Source organism: Lithobates pipiens, unplaced genomic scaffold (genome assembly GCF_037356315.1).
Source record: "Lithobates pipiens isolate NorthernLeopardFrog02 unplaced genomic scaffold, aLitPip1_a1.2 Scaffold_28, whole genome shotgun sequence".
Lineage (NCBI taxonomy): Eukaryota > Metazoa > Chordata > Amphibia > Anura > Ranidae > Lithobates > Lithobates pipiens.
The window spans coordinates 67,839,503-67,862,308 of NW_027507789.1; the positions used below are offsets into that span (position 1 = coordinate 67,839,503).

Genomic DNA, 22,806 nt, shown 5'->3' on the forward strand with positions numbered 1-22,806 from the left:
AAGTGGGGCCACCCGTTCCACTTGATTGTACGCAAAGATGGCAGAACATATGCCCTCCGGCACCCCGCAGATGTTCCGGATTTCCTCAGGTCGCTGGGACTTCCTGCTCTACAACTACCCAACTGGCTGGAGTTTGTTCTACCGACTGGCAACGAAAACCCACCTGCAAGCAATACAGCTAGACCCCAGAGGTCACGTCGCTACCGTCGTACTCAGCGCAGAAGACCGCAAGATCCTCAAGACAACGAACCCTGATTGGTGTCTTCAGTGCTTGTTGCTTACCCCTTTTTTTTTTTTTCTTTTTCTTTCTTTTTTTTTTTTTTCTCTTCCCACAGAATCAGCATGCTCGCAACAAAACCACAGAGATGAACTGTAACCACTGGCAACCTCAAGCTTCACAGGACGTGGAACCGTGAGCTCCCGGTCTAAGACTGGAATACTTATGTTCGTTCCCCTTTTACTTTGGGTTGGAGGGGGAGGGGGTGGGGGCCTGGAGACTGCCTGGCTGGACCTACACATAGAGGTGATCCAGGGGGGCCCGGCCCATTTAGCCTTTACAGTTACATAGGAGAGGTCCCCACACTTCTGGGGGCCTTACCAGATTGAGGGTCTGGCTTCAAAACGGGGTGGTCGGGGGTGTGCCCAGGCTGGGAGACCACCCATTGTTGGTGCTTGGGGCTGGGGGGTGCCTCTACGGGACATTCCGGTGGAGACTAGATTGGGGTTCCCCTGATCGGGATCCGCCCGGGTGGCTTGTGGGGACCCTCCTCCTGCTGGCACAGGGCATTAGCACAAGAGTTGGGGTACATACCCTCAGCTTTACTAGGACGGGGGCTCTCGGCCCAATCAGGGAAGACAGCTCGCCATGGTTGGTGTTCTGCCTCGGGCCCCTAGCCCCCCCACCCCCCCCCCCCCCCCCTTTCCCTTTTTTTTTTTTTTTTTTTTTGAGCTTGGGGTGTGCCCTATACGCTGTTAACTGTTCTTACAAATGTATGGAATGGCACACGGTGCTGGTCCACATTGAGACGTCACACACTCGGGCATGTGGTTCTGGAGATGGGGCACAGCTGGCTCCCACTGGGCTCTAGCCCCTGGGGGCGGGCGGTCTCCCCACCTAATAATGCCGTTAGGAATGTACTATGGTGGTTGAAGAAAGTTATATTTCTGAGGTTGTTCAGAGAATTCAGTTGAAATGCTGTTTAATGGTTAATGTTATATATTGTATAGCCTCCTGTTGCTGTGTCCATATTGAGTAGCGGCTTAATCCTAAGCGATCACTGAAAAGTTAGCCTACATTTGGAGTAACTGGGGGAGCCCTGTGCTCCAGGGGCCTGACCCCAGAAGTGCCCTACCACTCCCCACACTAGGCCTTTGCTGCCACGATAGGCAGTAATCCTCCGTTTGGAGATTTAGTTTTCTCCCAATTCTCCCCCCTTATCTTCCTTTTCTCTATCCTCCCAGAGTTGGGCCCCCTTTAAGCCTTTCACCAACTCTTCTTTCCAGCTCCCCCAACCCTCCCCCTTCCCTTCCTTCCCTTACACGCTAATTACCGCCCCAGCGCCTGGGGTAACCCGCCGGCCCAGCCCTGCCCTGGCTGAGATGTCTTTGAAAGTAGTTTCCTGGAATGTGAAGGGCTTGAATGTCCCAGAGAAACGATCCAGCTGCCTCACAGACCTCTGGAGACAAAGGCCACAGGTGGTATTCTTGCAGGAGACCCATTTTCGGGCAGACAAGATCCCTAAACTTACCAGTAGGCGCTTCCCAACAGTGTACCACAGTGCATCGTCTTCCTCTAAATCGAAGGGCACGAGTATCCTCCTGGCCAACACTTTGCCCTGGCAGCTGAAAGACCTCCAAGCCGACAGTGACGGCAGATACCTTTTTGTTAAGGGTACACTGTAGTCGCAGACCTATACCTTCGCGAACCTCTATCTGCCGAACGTGGACCAATTGCCGTTGCTGGAATCATGCTTGACCGCCCTGGCCTCCTTCTCAGAGGGTACACTGGTGCTAGGGGGAGATCTCAACCTCACCATTGACCCTCGGAGGGACTCCTCGACAGGAACTTCGGCCCTCTCCCAGAGAGCCCGAAACCGAGTTAGAGATCTGTTGCACTCATATCGTTTGGTAGACATTTGGCGCATCCTTCATCCGCAAGAGAGGGATTACACCTTCTTCTCGCCAGTTCATGGCTCCTACTCCAGGATAGACCTCTTCTTGGTCTCCCATGCGACGATCCTGCTAGTCTCCGGGACTCAGATTGGGCATATTGCGCTCTCAGATCACGCCCCGATCTCCATAACCCTAGCCATGCAGCGCCCCACAGCACCAAAGGCTACATGGCGGCTAAGCGAATCCCTTATGCAGGACCCAGAGGTTAGGGCAGACATTGTGCGAGAGCTTGGACTCTTCTTTGAGAGAAACAAAGACTCGGTTCCTAATCCCCTAACTATTTGGTCAGCACACAAATGCTACATAAGGGGCATATTCATAAAACATGGCCACAGGCTTAAAGTGGCCAAAGAGAAAACATTGGCGGAGCTGCTGTTAAAGCTTCACGAATGCGAAAAACGCGACAAAACCCAGCCAGATAGGGATCTTGAGGTGGAAGTAACTACCCTCCGTGAGCAGATCAGAGCGCACTCCTTGTTCCATTCCAGGAATAACATTTGGAAGGTACGCAGAACCTTTTATGAGTTTGGAGATAAATGCAGTAGAACTTTAGCAAACGCCATACCTACCCAACGTAACCTTTCTTATATCCCGGCCCTGTCTACTTCCATGGGAACTAAAATCTATGACTCGGCGGAAATGGCGGAGTCTTTCCGGGCTTTTTACGAAGCACTATATAACCTACATTCACATCCCCCGGGAGATCGGCCCCAGAGTAGCCTTGCAGCTATAGAGGCATACTTGGAAGCGGCGGACTTGCCCTCGCTCAATGAAGAAGAGGCGGACCTACTGTCACAGCCAATAACCGCAGATGAACTCACAAACGCGCTGGCTAGAGCTCAGAGGGGGAAGGCACCTGGCCCCGATGGCTTCACAAACTCTTATTACAAAAATTTCCACAGTCAGTTAGCAACCCACTTCGTCTCTGCCTTTAACGCAATATTGGATGCTCATGTTGGCTTGCAGCAGTTCTGGCGGGACAGCATCTCTGTAATTCCAAAACCAGAGATGGATCCGCTTCTCTGTGCAAGCTATAGGCCTATTTCCCTGTTAAATTGCGACCTGAAACTGTTTACTAAGATACTGGCCGAACGGATAGGCTCTGTCCTCCAGCGTATAATCCCTTTAGACCAAGTCGGCTTCATCCGTAACAGAGAGGCACGGGACAACACGATCAGGACGATTAATGTCGTGGCTAGGGCCAAACACCTTAATATACCTTTCCTCCTCTTGTCGACCGACGCCGAAAAGGCGTTTGATAGAGTGAATTGGACTTTCCTATTAGCCACTCTGCGACGCCTCGGAATGCCAGCCTCCATTCTGTCCTGGGTATCGGCGATTTACTCTTGTCCTTCCGCAACAGTCAGAGTGAATGGGGTAGCCTCCAACCCTTTTAAGATCAGCAATGGGACGAGGCAGGGATGCCCTCTTTCCCCACTTCTGTTCATAATCGCCTTAGAGCCTTTGTTACAACACGTAAGGCTCAATCCGGATATTAAAGTACTTGAAACGAGCGCATACCACCACAAAATTGCAGCCTATGCAGACGATCTGTTGTTTTACATCTCAAATCCCCACATCTTGATACCAATCTTGTTAGCAGAATTACGCCAATACGGGTTGCTCTCGGACTTTAAAATTAACCTCCAGAAATCAGAAGCGCTGAACGTTTCCCTATCCCCTAGCTCCCGGGCTGCCTTAAGTGACAACTTTCCCTTCAGGTGGTCGCACCGGGCAATCAAATATTTAGGCACCAGAATTCCCGCAGAATTGCACCTCATCTACCAACTAAATTTCCAACCTCTCCTGAACACCTTCGCCTTAGACCTAGAGAGGTGGAGGGGCTTGGCAATCTCCTGGTTCGGTAGAAGCAACGTATTAAAGATGAACATCATGCCAAGATTGCTATACCTCTTACAGGCTCTACCGGTAAGGATTCCACGGACCTTCTTCCGTAAACTGCGCACGATCTTCATTAAGTATATATGGCAGGGCAAGCCAGCGCGGCTTAAAAGCTCCTTATTACACCGACCAAAACTCAGAGGGGGGTTGGGTCTTCCTGACCCGGACCTATACTACATGGCAGACCACATGAACAGGGTGGTAGACTGGTGTCGGCATAAAACACACAAGTTGTGGATTAGTCTAGAACAAGAATCAGTAACGTCTCCTCTTGAAGGCCTGCCGTGGGGTGGAGCTGGGTCCCCCAATCTCTCCCCTCCCCACCCGCTAATTGGACCCACTCTACAGGAGCTTCACAGATACTTTAGAATTGCAAATACGCCAAGTTTTCCCTCTCCACTGACACCTATAATTGGACATCCAGACTTTGGGCCTGGTCTCTCTGACCGGACATTTAGGCTTCACACAGAGCAGCGCATAGTTAGAGCCTCCTCGTTTTCTGGTCCATCAGACTGGGGCGACCTTTCAAATATATATCCTAGCTTTGGCTTATCCGGCCTGGGGGGTTGGAGGCTCTTACAACTTTCGCACTTTCTCAGATCCCTGCCGGTAAATGGGAGCTTCCGCAGACCGCTTACACCCTTTGAGGAACTGTGTCTGGGAGAGGATCCGGTACGGAAATCCTTGTCCAACTCATACAGTATCTTGCAGACCAACTCCTCCTTAGACGATCCCCCGTATCTGAGGAAGTGGGAGAGAGACCTCAAGGTCCAGTTTACAACAGATCAAAAAAATAGAATCCTCTTTTTTGCGCACAAGTCCTCCCTTTGTAGCAAATACCAAGAGATCTCCTACAAGGTACTTACGCGCTGGTATAGGACCCCTCTGTGTTAGCCTCTATATTCCCGGGACACAGTCCTCTATGTTGGAGATGTGGCACTCAGACTGGCACGATACTCCACATCTTCTGGGAATGTGAAGTGCTGACGCCCTTCTGGTGGCAGGTGCTGGGAATCATCCACAAACTCACTGAAGTGGATCTCAAGGACAACCCAGCGGCAATACTACTGAACCTCACCCCAAAGTCCAGTAAGCGCTACCGCAAATCCCTGCTGAAGCACCTCTTGAATGCGGCCAGGGCGTGTATTCCAAGTATGTGGAAGCAACGGTCCCCTCCGACAGTAACACAGTGGTTTGCTAGGATCAGTGACATACAGCGGATGGAACGCCTTACGGCTGCTTTGGGGGAGAGAGAGGAGGAACATGGTGCGCGGTGGATGCAATGGGATCTGTTTAGATACTCAGACAATTACAAGTCCTACACTTAGAAGGGCAGTCTTTTGCAGGATTGGGCCTTGGGTCGGCGCCCCCCCCCCATTGGTGCTTCATCCTCACCCCCTCCCCGCTTACGCCCCCACCCTTACTCCCCTTTCTCTCTGCTACTTCTTTTCCCTCACAAGACACCACAGGTGTCGCCCATCTTTCTTTCCCCTAAAAGTGAAAATACTCTAGAATGCATTACCCCAGATTAGCGCCACTCCCATATCTTGAGGAGTGAGCGCCAAAGCCTAAGTAAGATGAAGAAGACTAGTCCCAGTTGCTTAATTCAGGCCGTCTAGTGATCTGATCGACTGCGCAAGACTAGCCTTCCCCCCTGGGGGGTTTCCATTCACGATGATAGCACATATGCAGCGCAGGTTACTAGGCGGAGTGTTCCGGATACCTTGATATCCCCTCTCAGACAAATGATGGCCTTGCTTGCTCTGGTTGCAATCCTAGATAATTATAGTTAAAATCTTTTAGTCACAGCTACTAGGGTGACAAGCATGTTTAGATGGATGGTCATAACTGTATACTTAGAGTCGCAGAGGTTTGTGGGACTATCTATTGAAAGTTACAGATGATTGTCTTGTCATCTACCGTTTATATCTGTATATTCAGCATTCTTTAAATAAAAAAAATAAAAAAAAAAAGGAAGAAAAATTGTGGGTCACTTTAAGTATTCTCTGCTTGCTTATTCCAGATTACAAGCTTTGTAGATACAGTTTGGAATGCCACCAAAACGACTGCAGCAAGATGTAGCCACTCGTTGGAACAGCACCAACTATATTCTGCAAAGTCTTTTTGAAAAAAAAGCATGTTTTAGCTGCATACATTGCAGATTACGAGCTGCCGGCAACATTGCGCGCACATCAGTGGATATTAGTTGAAAATAGTTTGTCTCTTCTATCCCCATTTGAACAATTCACAAAAGAAATAAGTAGAGGTCGACCGATATGGGTTTTTCTCTGGCCGATGCCGATATTTAGAAATCATGGCGGCCGATATATGATGCCGATTTTTTTGGGCCGATATGTTAGGCCGATTTTTATTTTATTTATTTATTTTTTTCCTTTTTTATTTATTATTATTATTATTTTTTTTAATCCCCCTTGATCTAACACACCTTTCCCATTGGGGCGTTTTTCAGGCGCTTTTGGGCTAAAAATAGCGCCTGTAAAGTGCCTGCAAAATGACTCCCCTGCAGTCTGTGTGAAAGACAGAGTGCTTTCACACTGAGGCGATGCGCTGGCAGGATCTTAAAAAAAAGTCCTGCAAGCAGCACGTTTGGAGTGGTGTATACCGCTCCTCCACCACTCCTGCCCATTGATATGAATGGGCACCACTGCCGAAGCTCATGCAATGCGATTTGGCAGCAGTGCTTCATGGGCGCATTTAACCTCTTCCTTGGCCGCTAGCTGGGTTATATGTGCCCCACTAGCAGCCAAATAGCACCGCTAAAATGATGGTAAAGAGCCGCTAAAACTTGCGTTTTACCATCAACGCTCCAGTGTGAAAGCAGCCTTCATAAGTGATACAGAAAATTTCTTACATTTAAACATTTATTAAACAAAACAAACCTCCAATCAGTTTACTTGTATGTATGATTTAGATAAAAAAAAAAAAAAACCTATGTATTAAATAAAAACAGGTAGTCAAAACTTTTGGACGAAAAAAAAAAAATGGGCTAACTTTACTGTTTTATTTTATTTTTAAATAGTGTATTTTTTTCCCAAAAAAATGCATTTGAAAGACCTCTGTGCAAATGCCGTGTGACATAAAATATTGCAACAACCGCTATTTTATTCCCTAGGATCTCTGCTAAAAAAATATATATAATTTTTGGGGGGTCTAAGTGATTTTCTGGCAGAAAATACAGGATTTTTACTTGTAAGCAACAAGTGTCAGAAAAGATTTAGTCTTTAAATGGTTAAACTGGGAACTTCTACACACAGAGATGACTTCATTCATTCAAGTGTAAACATTGTATCATTTAGTTCTTTTCTTGGCAGTCTGCCCAGAGAGGAGGAAAGTGTTCCTATGAGGACTCAGGCAACTTACACTGACTTCTTACAGAAGTAATTTCAAAGTCCCGCTGCAGTTCTATATTCGCTTTTTATCAGCACAATCGGCCGATGCCTATTATTTAAAAAACGGCAAATATCGGCCGATATATCGGTCGACCTCTAGAAATAAGCTCAACTAATGATTCCATTTCTGAAGAAGATGCAATGAAGCATCTTCTAGGAAAAGAGATCATGGCGTAAAAAGGGCTAAAACCACTCCTACTGGAGGCCGTTACCAACCGGTTTAAAGACAGAGTCCAACCCTCTGTACTGCATTGCAGCAGTTCTAGATCCTCGGTTTAAAGAGTATTATTTCACTGTTGAGAAAAAGCAGTGTGCACAGGAAATGATACAGGCACAAATGGAGGTGGTGGAAGCATCTGGTGAAGGAGTTTTGAGGTGTAGCACAGAGGAAAGTGATAAGAAACGGTTGCATACAAGTGAAGAGGAACATGCTCTCTCCATATCGTATATGTTTGATGAAATTTTACATGAATGCACCCCAGTCCATAGCAGTGCCACAACAAGTGCAGCTGAACGATTATTTAGCTGAACAGACTATCACCAGAAGCGACAATCCCCTTGAGTACTGGCACATCAACAAACAACATTTTCCTTTGCTTGCACAGATTACACGCAGATATTTATTTGCCCCAAGCACCAGTACAGAGATTGAGAGACTATTCAGTGTAGCATCTCATTCTTGATGAGAAGAGAAATATCTCTCCTGTAAGAAAGCTGAACAACTTTTGTTCTCAAAGCAAAACCTGCCACTTTTACTGAAATAGATTTATAAATCCATAGCATAGACTAATTCATTTACCATGTTGAACATAGTAAATTAATTGGTATTGGAGTGTGCTGTTGGACAATTGGAACATACAACATAGTATGACTGACTATCAGTATGTTCCAATTGTCTAGTTGTGCCAATTGATGTTTATTGTAGTTCTTCTACAGTTTTTTGCACTTCTTCAATTTAAGAGAGAACTCCAGCTTTTGAACTACTGCACATACATAGTTTGTTGCCGTTGGGTCAAACTATGTCTCTCTCCGTAAGCTGTCAGCCCACTGCATGTGCAAATGCAAAACGGTATGTTCTGTGGCTGTCTACATACTCTAGTATTATGCACTATACTGCACTGTGTTCCGGATATGGGCGGAGACTTCCAGAAACAGACTAAAATAGTCTACATTGCTTGCTGTGATTCGCTGAGCACCACTGCTGTAGACTAGTCTGTGTTTCGGGAAGTCTCCGCTCATACCCGGGGGCCGGAACACAGTGCGGTCTACTGTATGACTATGTATGTAACTCGCAGCTACATACATACACTTTTATCACACATGCAGCTGCTGACACCTTAGGGATAGAACTTGGGGGGAAAAATTACTAGTTCTCAAGTTTAAAATAAATAAATAAATTATTATAGCATTAGCATATGTTAAACTTATATTTTACAGAAACTGTGAAACAGAATAACGGCCTTCTGCCATATTTATGTTATGCTTAGATGTTTTTTATAATAAAGCCCCATACACACTATCAGATTTTCTGCTGATTTTTTTTTTCCTTCATATTTACCAAAACTATATAATATGAGGTCAAACCTTAGGAGTTTTAATTTATATGCAATCAGGCAGGCTCTTGCACTACATGGTTTTGGTAAATCTTAAGACAAAAATCTGCAGAAAATCTGTGTGTATGGGACTTTAGTTATACATAGTTTGTTGTTGGGCCAAACTCTGTCAGTCATTGTCTCTCCCTAAGCTGTCAGCCCGCTGCATGTGCAAAACTCTATGTTCTGTATCTGTGGCTGTCTGCATACTTCAGTACTATACACTATACCGCACTGTGTTCCGGGTATGAGCAGAGACCTCCACAAACACAGACTAGTCTACATTGCTTGTTGTGATTGGCTGAGCACCGCTGCTGTTGACCAGGCTGTAGATTAGTCTGTGTTTCAGGATGTGTTCGCTCATGCCCGAGGGCTGGAACACAGTGTGGTCTACTGTATGACTATGTATGTAACCCACAGCTACATACATACACTTTTATTGCACATGCAGCTGCTGACACCTTAGGGAGAGAGAACTGAATTACTAGTCCTGATTTAAGTTGAAAATTAATAAAATAAAAATAGTCTTCTTAGACTTAGTCTTAGGCATTTATATATTAGTTATTTATTATTTTTTATGCCTGTTTTTTTATTAGCTTTTTTATTTTATTTTGTTGTTATGGTTCAGTGTGCACTGACTACTGTCTGCACTGCAGGATATGCTGTAGTTACTTTAATTTATTATAATTTTGTATTTTATTTTCTTTTATGTGTCCACTGTCCAATTTATTTGGGTTGCTTTTTATTAAAATACTTTATTTACATTACTGGATTGTACTAGTCTTTTATTCATAACATTAATGATTAATTTGAATATGAATACTATAATGAATGAAGGAATATAACACAATTTTATATATCAAGTAATTTTTAGTTTAGTATATAAAAAAAGCCATTTTCGGTATCGGTGCTGTTTAGGTATTGGTATTTTTCATTTTTGCTATCGGTTTTGGCACCAAAAAACCTATTCGGTGCACCCCTACTAAATTTAAATGGCATGGCTATTGAAGCCAGGGTGTTAAAGGACCATGGCATGTCGGGACCAGTGGTGTCTACTCTAGTGAATGCTAGAAAAGCTGTCACTGGGAAGATTTATCATAAAGTCTGGAAGACTTGTTTTGCTTGGTGTGAAGCCAGAAAATGGCATCCTCGGAAATATGTGATTGGGAGAATTCTTTCTTTTCTACAATCAGCTGTGGAAATAAAATTGGTTTCGAGTACAATCAGAGGTCAAGTTTCGGCACTATCAGTATTCTTCCAAAGGCCTTAAGCCTCCCATTTACTGATCCGAACCTTTATGCAGGGGGCAAATCACTTGCTTCCCCCCACATAGGTCACCTATGTGTCCTTGGGACCTGAACTGTCTGCTGTCTGTGTTACAGAAACAACCATTTTAACCTATTAAGGAAATTCCATTAGACTTGCTGTCACGCAAGCTAGCCTTCCTGATGGCTATCACCTCGGCTAGAAGGGTGTCAGAGTTGGCAGCCCTTTCATGCAGAGAACCCTAATTGATCCTTCGACCTGTTCCATCCTTTTTGCCACAGGTGGCGTCGGCCTTTCATTTAAATCAGAACGTTATTTTGCCTTTTTTCCTCTCTGTTTCGTTCAGCGGAAGAGAGACGACTGCATTCTTTGGACATTGTCGGGCAGTCAGGGTTTATTTGTCTAGATCTGCGGAGATCCGAGGAACACTTTTTTTTTTTTTTTTTTACCAAAAGGACTTAAGAAGAGGCAGGCAGCTTCCAATGCCTATTGGGTCCATCAATTGGTCATTCAGGCCTACGGTCTTAAACGTAAAGCTCCTCCCTTTAGGATGAGAGCTCATTGTACACAGTGGTGTGGGAACCTCCTGGGCTTTTCGCCATCAGGTATCTGTGGTTTCGATTTGTAAGGCTGCCACCTGGTCTTCAATGCATACGTTCACAAAATTTTATAAAGTGGATGTTCGAGTAGGCGAGGATTCGACTTTCGGCCGCAGTGTACTGCGAGCTGCCATTTAATTTCTGATGGCTATTGTTTGGCAGGGTGTCTCTCTCCTCTTAAGGCTATTCCTCTGGGACGTCCCACCAAGTAATGAATATTAGCCTAACTCATGATGTGTCCCATGATGTATGAAAAAGAAAATATGATTTTTACGTCACACCTGTGAAATCCTTTTCTTTGAGTACATCATGGGACGCAGAGATCCCTCCCCACTTTTTTGAGGATTCAGTGCTTGCTATAAAACTGTAGTGCTTCCTGTATGGGAGGGGTTATATAGGGGATTACTTCCTGTCCTAAGACATTTAGTCTACCAGGGTCCATTCACCTAATGAAGTATAACCAAGCAGGTAATGAATATTAGCCTGACTCTGTGCCCCATGATGTACTCAAAGAAAGGGATTTTACAGGTAAGTATGAAGTAAAAATCCTATTTTTTCAGGATAGAACTTAGGCACAATGTTCCCATTGATGTAGCAAATTTTAACTTTTTGACTGTAGTTCCAATTTAAAGGGTTAGTCCACTCACTATACCAATATTATGATAATGGGTAGATGCTGATTGTTCAGTCAGAAACTGGCCATAGTCTCTAAAATGGACAATCGGCCCCCGTTCGCACTGAATACGGCTTTGAAATCATGCTACTTCAGCACGATTGCAAAGCCACAGGACTGTTCGATTTCATCTGCGACTTGCCGACATCTTTGCTATTTCATGTACACATGTCAATGCAAGTCGTACATGAAATCGTGAAAAATATAGTGCAGCAACTATTTTTTAAATTGCACTCCTTCAATTCACATTAATTAAGACAATGCAATATAAATACATTAGATGTAACTTCAGGTGCCATTTGTAAATTGCATGTCACATCTGAAATCGCACTGGTGTGAACCAGGGCTTAACGTTGAATAGGTGTGAGATCTGGCTTGTAATAACCAAGGCAAGTGGGTGGCATTGAGAACTTGCATAAATAGAACTCAATGCTAGGTCTCAAAATGCATATGAAAGTATTGAGCGATTTAAACCGCTGAGATTTAATTGAAACAGAAACAAAGGGCTTTGAGTGGACTATCCCTTTATGATGCTGAAGCTAACACCCAATAGATAACTTTAAAAAAAAAAACATAAATGAACCAGTTTCCACAATCCCACTGTATTTGTTCAACCAATAGTGCACATACCCCTGGATGAAGTTCGAGCAGAATGGGAGCAAACGTGTGGCCCACATCACATCCAGAGAGTGGCTGAACATTATGGAGTATATAAAGATCTCTTTGGAGATGCCACCTTTGTTCCTAGAGTTGCTCTTCATATCCAATATAATTCAGAACATGACACAGTTATGCCTGTCTATTATGGAAATTTGGTGACTCCATCTGAGGTAAGTGTCTCCCTATTAATGTTTTTAGTTCTGGGGGCTAACATAATACTATTAGTGCTGATAACCTTTATTTGTTTCTTCAGGCCACAGTAGCTCCAGAGGTGACATTTGACGCACAGGAAGACTCTTTGTGGACACTTCTTTTTACAAATCCAGGTTTGTTTAACACTATAGATAAAAGCCTTTTATATATTTTGTTGGGTGACCAGTAAAGAATAACTCCTGTCTTTGTCTGCCTCTGATAATTAATGTAAAACTGCTGCTCTTTAATTCTCTCCACTCTGTGTTATGTTTTTAGATGGCCACCTGAGGGATACAGGCTCAGAATATGTGCACTGGCTGGTGTAAGTACTCTTGCCATATGCTGTAAAGTAATGAAGCTATTATTCTGTGTTTGGTTCTCCCCCATTTGTGAATTAATGACTGTTTCTTTCAGGGGAAACATTCCTGGGAACCAAGTCCTTTCTGGAGAGGAGATCTGTCACTACTTTCCTGCATTCCCTGCTAATGGCACTGGTTACCATAGATACATATTCATCTTGTTTAAGCAAGAAGAACGCATTGATTATAGAGAGGAGATGCGACCAAACCCATGGTAAGTCTGGAGTGTTGAGGGAAGTGAAGATTGGAGAGACTTGTCTGTAGGGGGTGTGAGGAAATCTACTCTGTGCTGTACAGCCTTGTGTTGGATAAGAAGTGTAAAACTTCTATTTTAACACTAAAAAAGGCTAAATAGTAGGATGAAAGACTGTCTTGCAATGCATTATTCATTTATCAATGTCAAGAAGTATTGGTGGGACAGAGAAGAGGCGAAAGGATGGTAGAGGAAAGAGAATGGGGGGTGGGAGGGAGTGATGTTCACGTTGGGTTACAGAATACCTATACATGCATCTCTTCACAGTTGGTTAATCCATGCCCTGTACAACCTAGCAATACCCGTGATTTAAGCCCCTGAACATCACAGTCATAAAGTGAGGCCCTTGAGAAGCTGATGTTGGATGCTTGTAGTTTACTGTATGTGGGTAGCATAACTACTGCCTGACATTAATAAGGTGTTTGATTCTAATGAGATCACTGCATGGGTTTTTGCAGGTTTCCTCCTACAGTCTAAGACATGTTGTCAAGTAAATTGTTTCAGGATCGTGACAATTTTTTTGTTTACAAAAGTAGAATTTTGCGTGTTTTAAAGCAACGCAGACTCTGCTCCTCAAATGAATACAATTAGAGCCCATCCGTCAACTTTTTTTTTTTTTTTTTTTTTGCTTAAGGCCGCGTACACACGGGCGGACTATCCGTCCAACTAAGTCCGTCAGACAATCCGACAGACAGTCCGTCCTACTTTTGAATGAACGGACTTGACCACACACGACGAACAGACAGTCCGCTGAAAGCTTGCGCGATGACGTGTACGGCACGTACGACGGGACTAGAAATTCGACGTCCAATACACTGCAATGCAACCTTCGGCCGTGTAAATCCTTTCTGAGCATGCGCCATACTTAGTCCGTCGAACTAGCCTACTCACGAGCGGACTGTCCGCTAAAACCAAGTTTGGACGGACAATATTATGGAAATTCCGAAAGACTTAGTCCGCCAGACTGTCCGCTGAAAAAGTCCGCTGAAGCCCACACACGAGCGGATTGTCCGCTGAAACACGTTTCAGCGGACCAAGTCCGTCAGACAGTCCGCCCGTGTGTACGCGGCCAAAGTCAGATTTTTATTGCCAGATTTTTATATCCCATCCCTACACTTCCTCTCAAGACAGACAGTCATGGGAAATCTCTCGAACAGGGACAAAAACACATTTTTAGTGGTGTGAGGTTATAATTTTTGGCAATACTTTTTGTTGTCTGTGATTTTATTTTCCTGTGACAACTACACGCTTTGTCTTGTACAGGTGCCACATGGACAAAAAAACGTGGTCACAGTCAGAAATGCAAACCTGGTAGAAATGTTAGTCGAACTATAGCCCCCATTTAAAAATATGTACTGCTGTAAACCTCAGACATTAAATATGAACAAAGCATATATACTGCATACTCTCAATTAAGCGCACTAGGTGTTGTTTCTGTCTGCTGCCCCGTTCCTCTGCTAACAGCGTAAATCACTTCTGAGTTTTCCTGACACCAAGAGAAATATGGGACACGCAGCAGATTGACAGCCTCAACTCTGTTTATTTTGTGCTGTGTGTCTCTGCCTGCTAATCAGCTCCCAAAGCTCTCCTCACTGAGCTCTGCAGAGTCAAACTTCAGCTCTCTGCATCCCTTATTTTCTGACAGCTCAGACAAGCTTTAAAATTCAGCATTTTGAACAGATGTAGAGAAGACTGTAGACAAACGGGTACAACGTATGTAGGAGGATTTTTTTTTTTTTTTTCTCTGTGTATTACCTGAGACCAGTCGCTTCACTGGGTATATGTAAAGGTTTATAACCACTTTAACCACCTCAACACTGGGCACTTTCACCCCCTTCCTTGCCAGACCAATTTTCAGCTTTCAATGCTCTCTCACTTTGAATGACAATTACTCAGTCATGCTACACTGTACCCAAATGAAATTTGTATCATTTTGTTCACACAAATAGAGCTTTCTTTTGGTGGTATTTATTCACCACTTGATTTAATTTTTTTGTGATATAAGCAAAAAAGGAGTGAATATTTTGAAAAAAAAAAAAAAACATTTTCTACATTCTCTTTTAAAAGAAACCAAAAAAAAAATTGAATTTTGTCGAAAATTTAGCCCAAAATGTATTCTACTACATGTCTTTGGTAAAAAAAAATCCTGATAAGTGTATGATCATTGGTTTGTGTGAACGTTATAGAGTCTACAAGCCATGCTACGCATTATTGAAAATGTACCAAAGCCTATCTAATTTCTTGAGGCCCTAAAATGTCAGGACAGTACAATAACCCCCCAAATGACCCCTTTTTGGAAAGAAGACAGTCTGAGGTATTTAGTAAGAGGCATAGTGAATTTTTTGAAGTTGCAATTTTTTCCCCCACAATGCTTTGGAAAATTAAGAAATATATATATATATATATATATTCACTAAATTGTCATATTTACAAGTTATTTCTCACACACGGTGCAGACATAATTGCAATTACACCCCAAGTTTTTGGAAAATGTGGAAAGAAAATGAAAACCTATTTCTTTCTCACAAAGTTGTCAATTTAGAAGATCTTTCTAACACATAGCATGTACATAGCAAAAATTACACCTTAAAATACATTTTGCTACTCGTCCGGAGTATGGCGATACCCCATGTGTGAGGCTTTTCCACTACTTGGCCACATACAGACATGCAAGTAGCACCTTCAGGATTCTAACACATAGCATGTACACACCAAGTATTACACCCCAAAATACATTCTGCTGAGCAAAGGGCAAAAAAAAGCTCACCTGTGGTTTTAGCAGGCAGGAATACCGTTCCAGAGCAGTCAAAGCATTTATCCAGACAGCCAAAGGAAATGTCCAGGAATTGTCTAGGCAGCAGACAGATATAGAAAAGTATGAACATAGTTCAGTACAGTCCAAGATTTAGCAGGCAGTTCAGCTAACAGGCATAGGCATGGCCAGTTCAGGTGGCAGGCAAAGGCATGGTCAGGTCAGGTGGCAGGCAGAGGCATGACAAGTTCAGGTGGCAGCAGGCAGCACTTTGTACATTGGGCCTTGGTCAGGTAAGACCTGAGGACAGGGGTAGAGGCTTCTTCCCACCCAAATCTCTATGAAGCCTCCGAGTCTCCAGACCCTAATCCGAGAAAACGTAAAATCCCTGAGAAAAATGTTTTCTCCACTCGAAAACCTTTTCTGGAGCCCCTCACATATGTGAGACCCCTGTGCTGTACAGCGGCAGGGCAAATGATCAATTCAGGAGGCAGGCAAAAAGCATGGTCATTTAACAGGCCAAGGTCAATTCACGTTGAAAGCAGAAACATGTTTGGCAGAGGCATAGTTGTTAACAGTCCGGGTCATTCACAGAAATGGCAGATAGTGGAAACTGGAAAAAAAAATCATCTTCACTTTACTAATAGTGTAGTGCAGTATGATGGCTCCGATAGCATGTTCCAATACAGAGGCCTGGCTGGGAGGGACATTGAGAACAGTAGTATCGGGTGTCTTCCTCTACTTGAACACACACAACATTTTTGGGGGGTTTGCGACCTGTTTGGGTAAGAGGGAGGATTTCGGGAAAGTGATTTTCATGGAGTCTGACTAATGAATCGGAGTGAATTAGTTGAGGGACTTGGCCATGGGGATAGAGAAGGGCTGTGACAACGTCACCGATGGATAGGTTAGGGAACTTTGGGTGCACTTAGAAAAAATAATATATGAATTAAACAGGGCTAGTTGCATCAAATAAATGGCGACTTTCTTGTACCAAAACGGTGATCTCCTGGTGGCCAAGTAGGGCTGCATAATCTGGTCATTCATATCCACCCCCCCATGTATAGGTTATACTCATGGATACATTTTGGCTTCTGGATGGGGCCTTTTCTTCTCTGCAGTTCCACCAAGGTGTCATCATGCATTGTGGAAAGTATGTAGACATCTCTTTATCTCTCCACTTCAGTGCTAGTACCTCTTCAGTCCGCATACTGGCCATTTCATCCTGTTTCAATTGCTTGGCGACCAATCTCTGTGCCTTTGCGGATGGTCCGTGCTGTCCCACAGGCCACAGTCTTCTTTTGGTACAAATGGCAGAAAAGTGGGAGACTCTAGTTGCTAGCATCTGGCCTATCTAGGGCGATTGCAGAACTGCTGGTGGATGCCTGCCTATCCTGGAGTGCTGCGCTGCTGTTGGATGCTCTGGAGTGCTGCTCTGCTGGTGGATGCCTGCATATCATCCTGGAGCGCTGCGCTGCTGATGGATGCCCTGGAGTGCTGCACTGCTGGTGGATGTCTGCGCCTGCTCATTTATTCCTTGGTTTCCATCTCGGAGCCACTGCTTTCCACTGACTCATAGTCGCTATCCGAGTCTGACAGAGCGAGTTCCCTGCTACTCTCGTCCAACATACTCTGGAGTATCTGGAGAGCCTTCTCTGGGCTGTAAGATCTTTTCGTCATGTTGGAGGGCAGATGTGTCAGATGTCGAGCGACAGATGTGCCAGATGGTGGCAGCTGTGCAAGATGGCGGGCGGTAGATGTGCCTGATGGCGGGACAGATGTTCACTGTATGACAGGTGTTTTCACTGTTTTGGGGACACTGCGTTTTGGGGACACTAGCTGGGTGATCAGTGGGTAGACCGCTATAAACCTCACTGATCTCCCGGCTGCAGCACAGATCTCTCTTCCTCTCCTCACTGACAGGCTCTGTGTGAGAGGAAGAGTTGAGAGCAGTTACAACCACTCTCTCTATTGACATTACATAACAACTGTGAGTGGACACAGTCGTCATGTGATCAGGAGGGCCAATCACAGAGCCATCCTATGTTGTACTTCTCTCCTGTCTCTGGGGGGCACAGGCAGATCGGGATTGCCTTGATGCGTGGGCACACAGCGGCGCGATCCCGTCAGATGCTACCCCTCCCCCATCTGTTTACAGTACGATGGCTGTGATTAGACACAGCCATCGTGCAGATCAGGAGGGCAAATCACATTGCTCTCCTGACGTTCCAAGTTGTGTCTTGTGCGGGGGACACACGCGCATCGGGAGCACGTCCGCGCGATCCCACTCCTTCTGAAGGACGTTCGGGAATGTCCACTCAGGACGGAGTTCCCACCCGGCAGTTTATGTGCAGTGGCTGGGTGGGAAGTGGTTAATTATAAATGTATCTGTACAAAACCCCACAAATACCTGTTGCATCTGTCAGTGAAGTACAGCTAGCGTAATTTCCTGTAATGGTGTGGCAACAATGCTGCACGGCTCCAGAAATTGAGAGTTGTCTCTCATGTAATTTGTGTGCGAGAGAGGGGGCAGGAGGGCAACTGCTATGGGTGCAGTTTTTTCGTGTGGGAGAAAGGACATTACATGTCTGCCCTGTCTTTCTCTATACTGATTTTACACACACATCGGGTTCATTACTGCCACCATTGGCCGCTTGCTAAATGGGTACATTTAGGCATGCTGCATGTTCTCTGTATTGGCTTGCCTCCAGTTTAGCTCTGTGTTTCAGCCATGGCATCAGGCAACAGTGGCTTGAACAGGGAAAATTACCTTTACAAGTAGGGTGCCGTGGGACAACAAAATGATTTATTTTGTTAATTCATAAGCCAAGCTTTCCCAGCTGTAGGGTATGCAGGGTAGGCAGAGATGTGGAGATCTTCCTGGACAACATAGAAGATATTAAAGATCACTGGAGTGCAGCACAGCACCCGATTTTTGTTTTTGTTTTTTAACTAGCAAGCCCCTAATTAAAAGCAAAGCTAGCATGTCGAAAACTTTGAAAAATATACTAAAACAAATTTCATTAAAAAAATCTAAACTTGGCTTACGTTAAAAGGTAGCTGCAGGGAGAAACTCAACATTTACTTTCATTCACAATTTTTTCATATCTCGGGAATAGTTGGTCACCTGCATAAGTCTTAGGCTGGAGTTAATCATGAAGGCAGAAAAATTGGTATTGTAGGTTGACTTGTTTGACTAGTTTTAGGCTGGCCTTAGTGCTAGAAGTAAGTTGTACAATTTCCAGGGGTTAGTAGCAGGTTTGGCAGTGTTTAGGGGTCAGTAGTAGGTTGGACCATGTACAGAAGTCAGTAGGATATCTGGTAATGTACAGAGGTCAATAGAATGTATTGCGGCATACAGGGGTTATTAGGATGTAGGGCAACATATAGAGGTCAGTAGTATGAAAAGCGAGATAAAGGAATTGGTGGTCAGGAGGACAAAGAAGCGGTGTCTGGTGTGCTGATCCCCGATTGCCCTCTTTTTTGATCCATCCCACATGTCACCCATAAGCCCCTTGGAAGGACTTGGGGAGGAGGAACAGTGGGGGATCAGCGCACTACACTCAGGGAATGAGTTTAGGCATGTTTGGACAAGAGCCTGACTCCACCCAAGCTGGATTTGGTATTCAAGGGATTTTAAGTTGTACTTTAACTCTTTCCACTGCAATCCAATACTAAAAAAATAGGCTGGCGTTGGGGTGTAATTATTTTAATCTGTAGAGGGGGGAAGAAAACATTATACATTCACTTTGCCTCCAACTAATAATGAACTCTTTTCCCAGTCACAGTCTGAAGCTGAGGACTTTTAAGACCTTGGATTTCTATAGGAAATATGAGCAGAAGATAACTCCTGGAGGCCTGGCTTTCTTCCAGTGCAGATGGGATGAAAGTGTCACCCAAGTGTTTCATCAGTTATTAAGTAAGTAGAGCATATAAGGCATCACATGACACTGCTGACCATAGGTACTACTGTTTCTCTATTGTGTGCTCACATCTTTGTGCTACTCCTCTTGTTCTTTTTTTTTTTTTTTTTTTTTTTATTCTTTATTTTATAAAATGTCATCACACAAAACCACGTGTTTACGTATGTCTTTAATATACATAACATTATCCTTATTCATCCTCCCCCCATCCCACAACACCCTACCGTGAACTCCGAGGACAGTTGTTTTAACTGTTATTGTCATCCTTTTCGATCATTACCCCCTTCTATTATTGACTTATTACCTCAACGTATCTCCACGTCTTTTTAAACATTTTCCAACCTTCCCATTTATATTTTTAATCTACCCCTTTTTCATCCTCCCACCTATTGTCCAAGCTCTCCAAGTAGTATATTTCATTTATACCAAGTATCCAATCCCGGTTTTTAGGGCTGTCCACTTCCTGCCATTTTTTCGGTAGAAGACTTTTTCGGTACATTGATCAGAATGGGGAATTATAGTTGTTTTATATTGTTTAACCAAACCATCCACTCCATGGAACAAGCATATCCAGGGATCTTCCGGTATTTCTTTGTTGGTATTTTCCTTTATTAGTTGTAAAACCTCCTTCCAATATTTTTTGATTATGGGCAGTCCCACCAGTGAGCCATTGTTCCTATTGCCTTATACCCTCTCCTACACTCCGAGGATTTCTTCTGTTGAAATTTACTTATTTTGTCTGGTGTCGCATACCACCTTGCCAGACACTTATAGTTTATCTCTACCATCTTTATATCTACAGCAGAGCGGTGGGTTAAATCCATGATCTTATCAATATTGTATTTATTGCTTCGTGACCCCAATTCATTTTCCCATTTTTTTGATGTATGGCGGAACCTCCAAATCATCCCTCGCTAATATTATTTTATATATATACAGGCTATATTGTTCTTCCCCATATCTTATTGGATGGGGAGTTTCAACACAAAATGCCTTAACTTGAGATACCGCCATCCATCTATAACCATTAACTCTGTATCAAGTTTTAATTCTTAAAAAGTGCTTATTTTTCTCCTCTTGAATTATTTTCAGCTGTACATTATCTTTTTTTTTATCCAGTTCCATCCCCCCCCCCCCCCCCCCCCCCCCCACGACCTTTTTAAAAAATCAAGGGTGAATTATATGTCCATTTATTTTTTGTATGAATCACGTCCCATATTTTTAATGTGTTGAGTGTCATTTTGTGCGTGTTCCCGCCAAAGTGATTCTGATAATGGCTTTTCAAGTTCAAGCATAACTCCACTTTTTTTCAGAAAAAAACATTCCCCTCTGGGAAATATATTGTACATTGCAAGGATTTTAAGAAACTTTGTTGCAGATTCCTACCTTTTTGTTATTCTGAAGAAATTGCTGTTTGTTCCTCTGTGTCCCTGTCCTGAGTTAGTCTAATGGGAGTGGTTTCAGAATTTTCAACCAGCTGCTGCAGCTATAGGGCTCTGAGGAAAACTGCAGGATCTGCATCCCTTGACCCTGGATTAACACTATAGTGAGGCGGGAACCGGCGCTGGAATCGCTCATCTCTCCCACAGGCAGTTCGCACTGCCCTCTGCCAACCGATGTGGGTGTTAATACAATGTTAATGACACCCCCATATCAGTTCACAGATCGCAATGCAAACTGGCTTCCGACAGGAATCAGATTGCATGGATGTGAACACCCATGCGATCCGATTCCAGTGGAGGGAACTTTTTATTTTCCTCATGCACACCCAATGCGAGTTTAGCTATACAACTGTATGGCTGAACTTGCATTGCATATACATCGCATGTGATCGGCACAGCAGTGCGGGTGCAAATCACATGCAATGTCTTTGTTCGCTACAGTGCGAACCCAGGCTTAGGTCGGATTTCCTATTGGGAGCATCTTACCAGAAATTACATTGTTGCAGGGGATGCCAAAAATCTGACATGTATCTTGGTGTAGACTTCTGGGAAAATCAGTGAGCCAATCAGGACATTATTTGTACAAAACACCTCCAGGTAGCCATATTGCATTTTAATTTTACAGAAAATGACAGCAGTTACAGATTGAAAAGGAAATGTAATCTTTCATAACATTCAATTACAATATGACTTGTGTCGCAATTGTCTATGCTAAATTATTATATATGTTTTTATTTGCTATTTCATTTCTTGACAATAAGAGTAGTGTGGGTTCCAAAAAAGCAAACCTACTTACTTAGATGGCTGCAGCACTGATCTGAGCTGTTCCCTGCCAACTCTACACTGAGAACAGGGCGATCATAGACCGCTGATCATTCTCAGGTCCACTCTGAACAGAGAGTGATCACTTCCAGTCACTGTTCTGTGCTATGCCTCTTCAACGCTCACCTAGAGCTGTGAAGAGGACGGGAACGACTGGCTCAGGGGCGCACTGAGAGGCTCAGCCAGCTTACTGGCAGGTATCTGGGTGGATCCTGACATTGTTGGGAACCCTGCAAAGCCTGGACCAGCTCTGTGACCTCAGCAGACAGCGTAATTTAATGTATAGGGAAGAAAAAATCCTGCAAGTTGCACATCGCTGCAAGTCCTATTCGAGACCTTTATTCATGTGGATCCCTTGCTGCACAGGCCAGTTATAGATTTAGATGGTTGCCACTTTTTTGTACAATTGGATAATTTGAGTGTAGGGGCACTGGGGATGCCTTTGCTGCCATTGTGGTTTCGCTGGGCGTCAAGTGCATCCCTCTGCTTTAAAGACTGGTTGGCTCTCTCCAGTCATACCTGCCCTTAATCTATCTATTCTTATGTGTTCCTACGATGGAGGCTCTGGAGATTTTAGAGTTAGGACGATGTGTGCACAGGGGCCCCCTAGCGTGGGCACTGTGGCTTACGCATATATTTGCAAATGTGTGCAAACAAAACCCTCTGTTTTTAACATAAACTGTTGCGGCCAATTTGATTGTTCTGTAGGCTGGTTGGTAAGTGTGCTGGGAAATCTTTTGTTAGTGATGATCATTTCCCTCCCATGTGCAAGGGCCAGATATAGTTTGG

At 44.1% G+C, this 22,806-nt stretch overlaps 1 protein-coding gene across 1 annotated transcript in view; it reads left to right on the plus strand.

Annotated features, from left to right (window-relative positions):
- The window catches only part of MRPL38 (mitochondrial ribosomal protein L38), a 70,079-nt gene that overhangs the window by 44,486 nt on the left and 2,787 nt on the right, over positions 1-22,806 (plus strand). Inside the window, exons 4-8 of the mRNA XM_077459369.1 lie at positions 12,236-12,444; positions 12,528-12,600; positions 12,743-12,788; positions 12,881-13,039; positions 19,613-19,749. Of these exons, the coding sequence (XP_077315495.1) occupies positions 12,236-12,444; positions 12,528-12,600; positions 12,743-12,788; positions 12,881-13,039; positions 19,613-19,749 (624 nt within the window). The remainder of the gene's footprint in view (positions 1-12,235; positions 12,445-12,527; positions 12,601-12,742; positions 12,789-12,880; positions 13,040-19,612; positions 19,750-22,806) is intronic.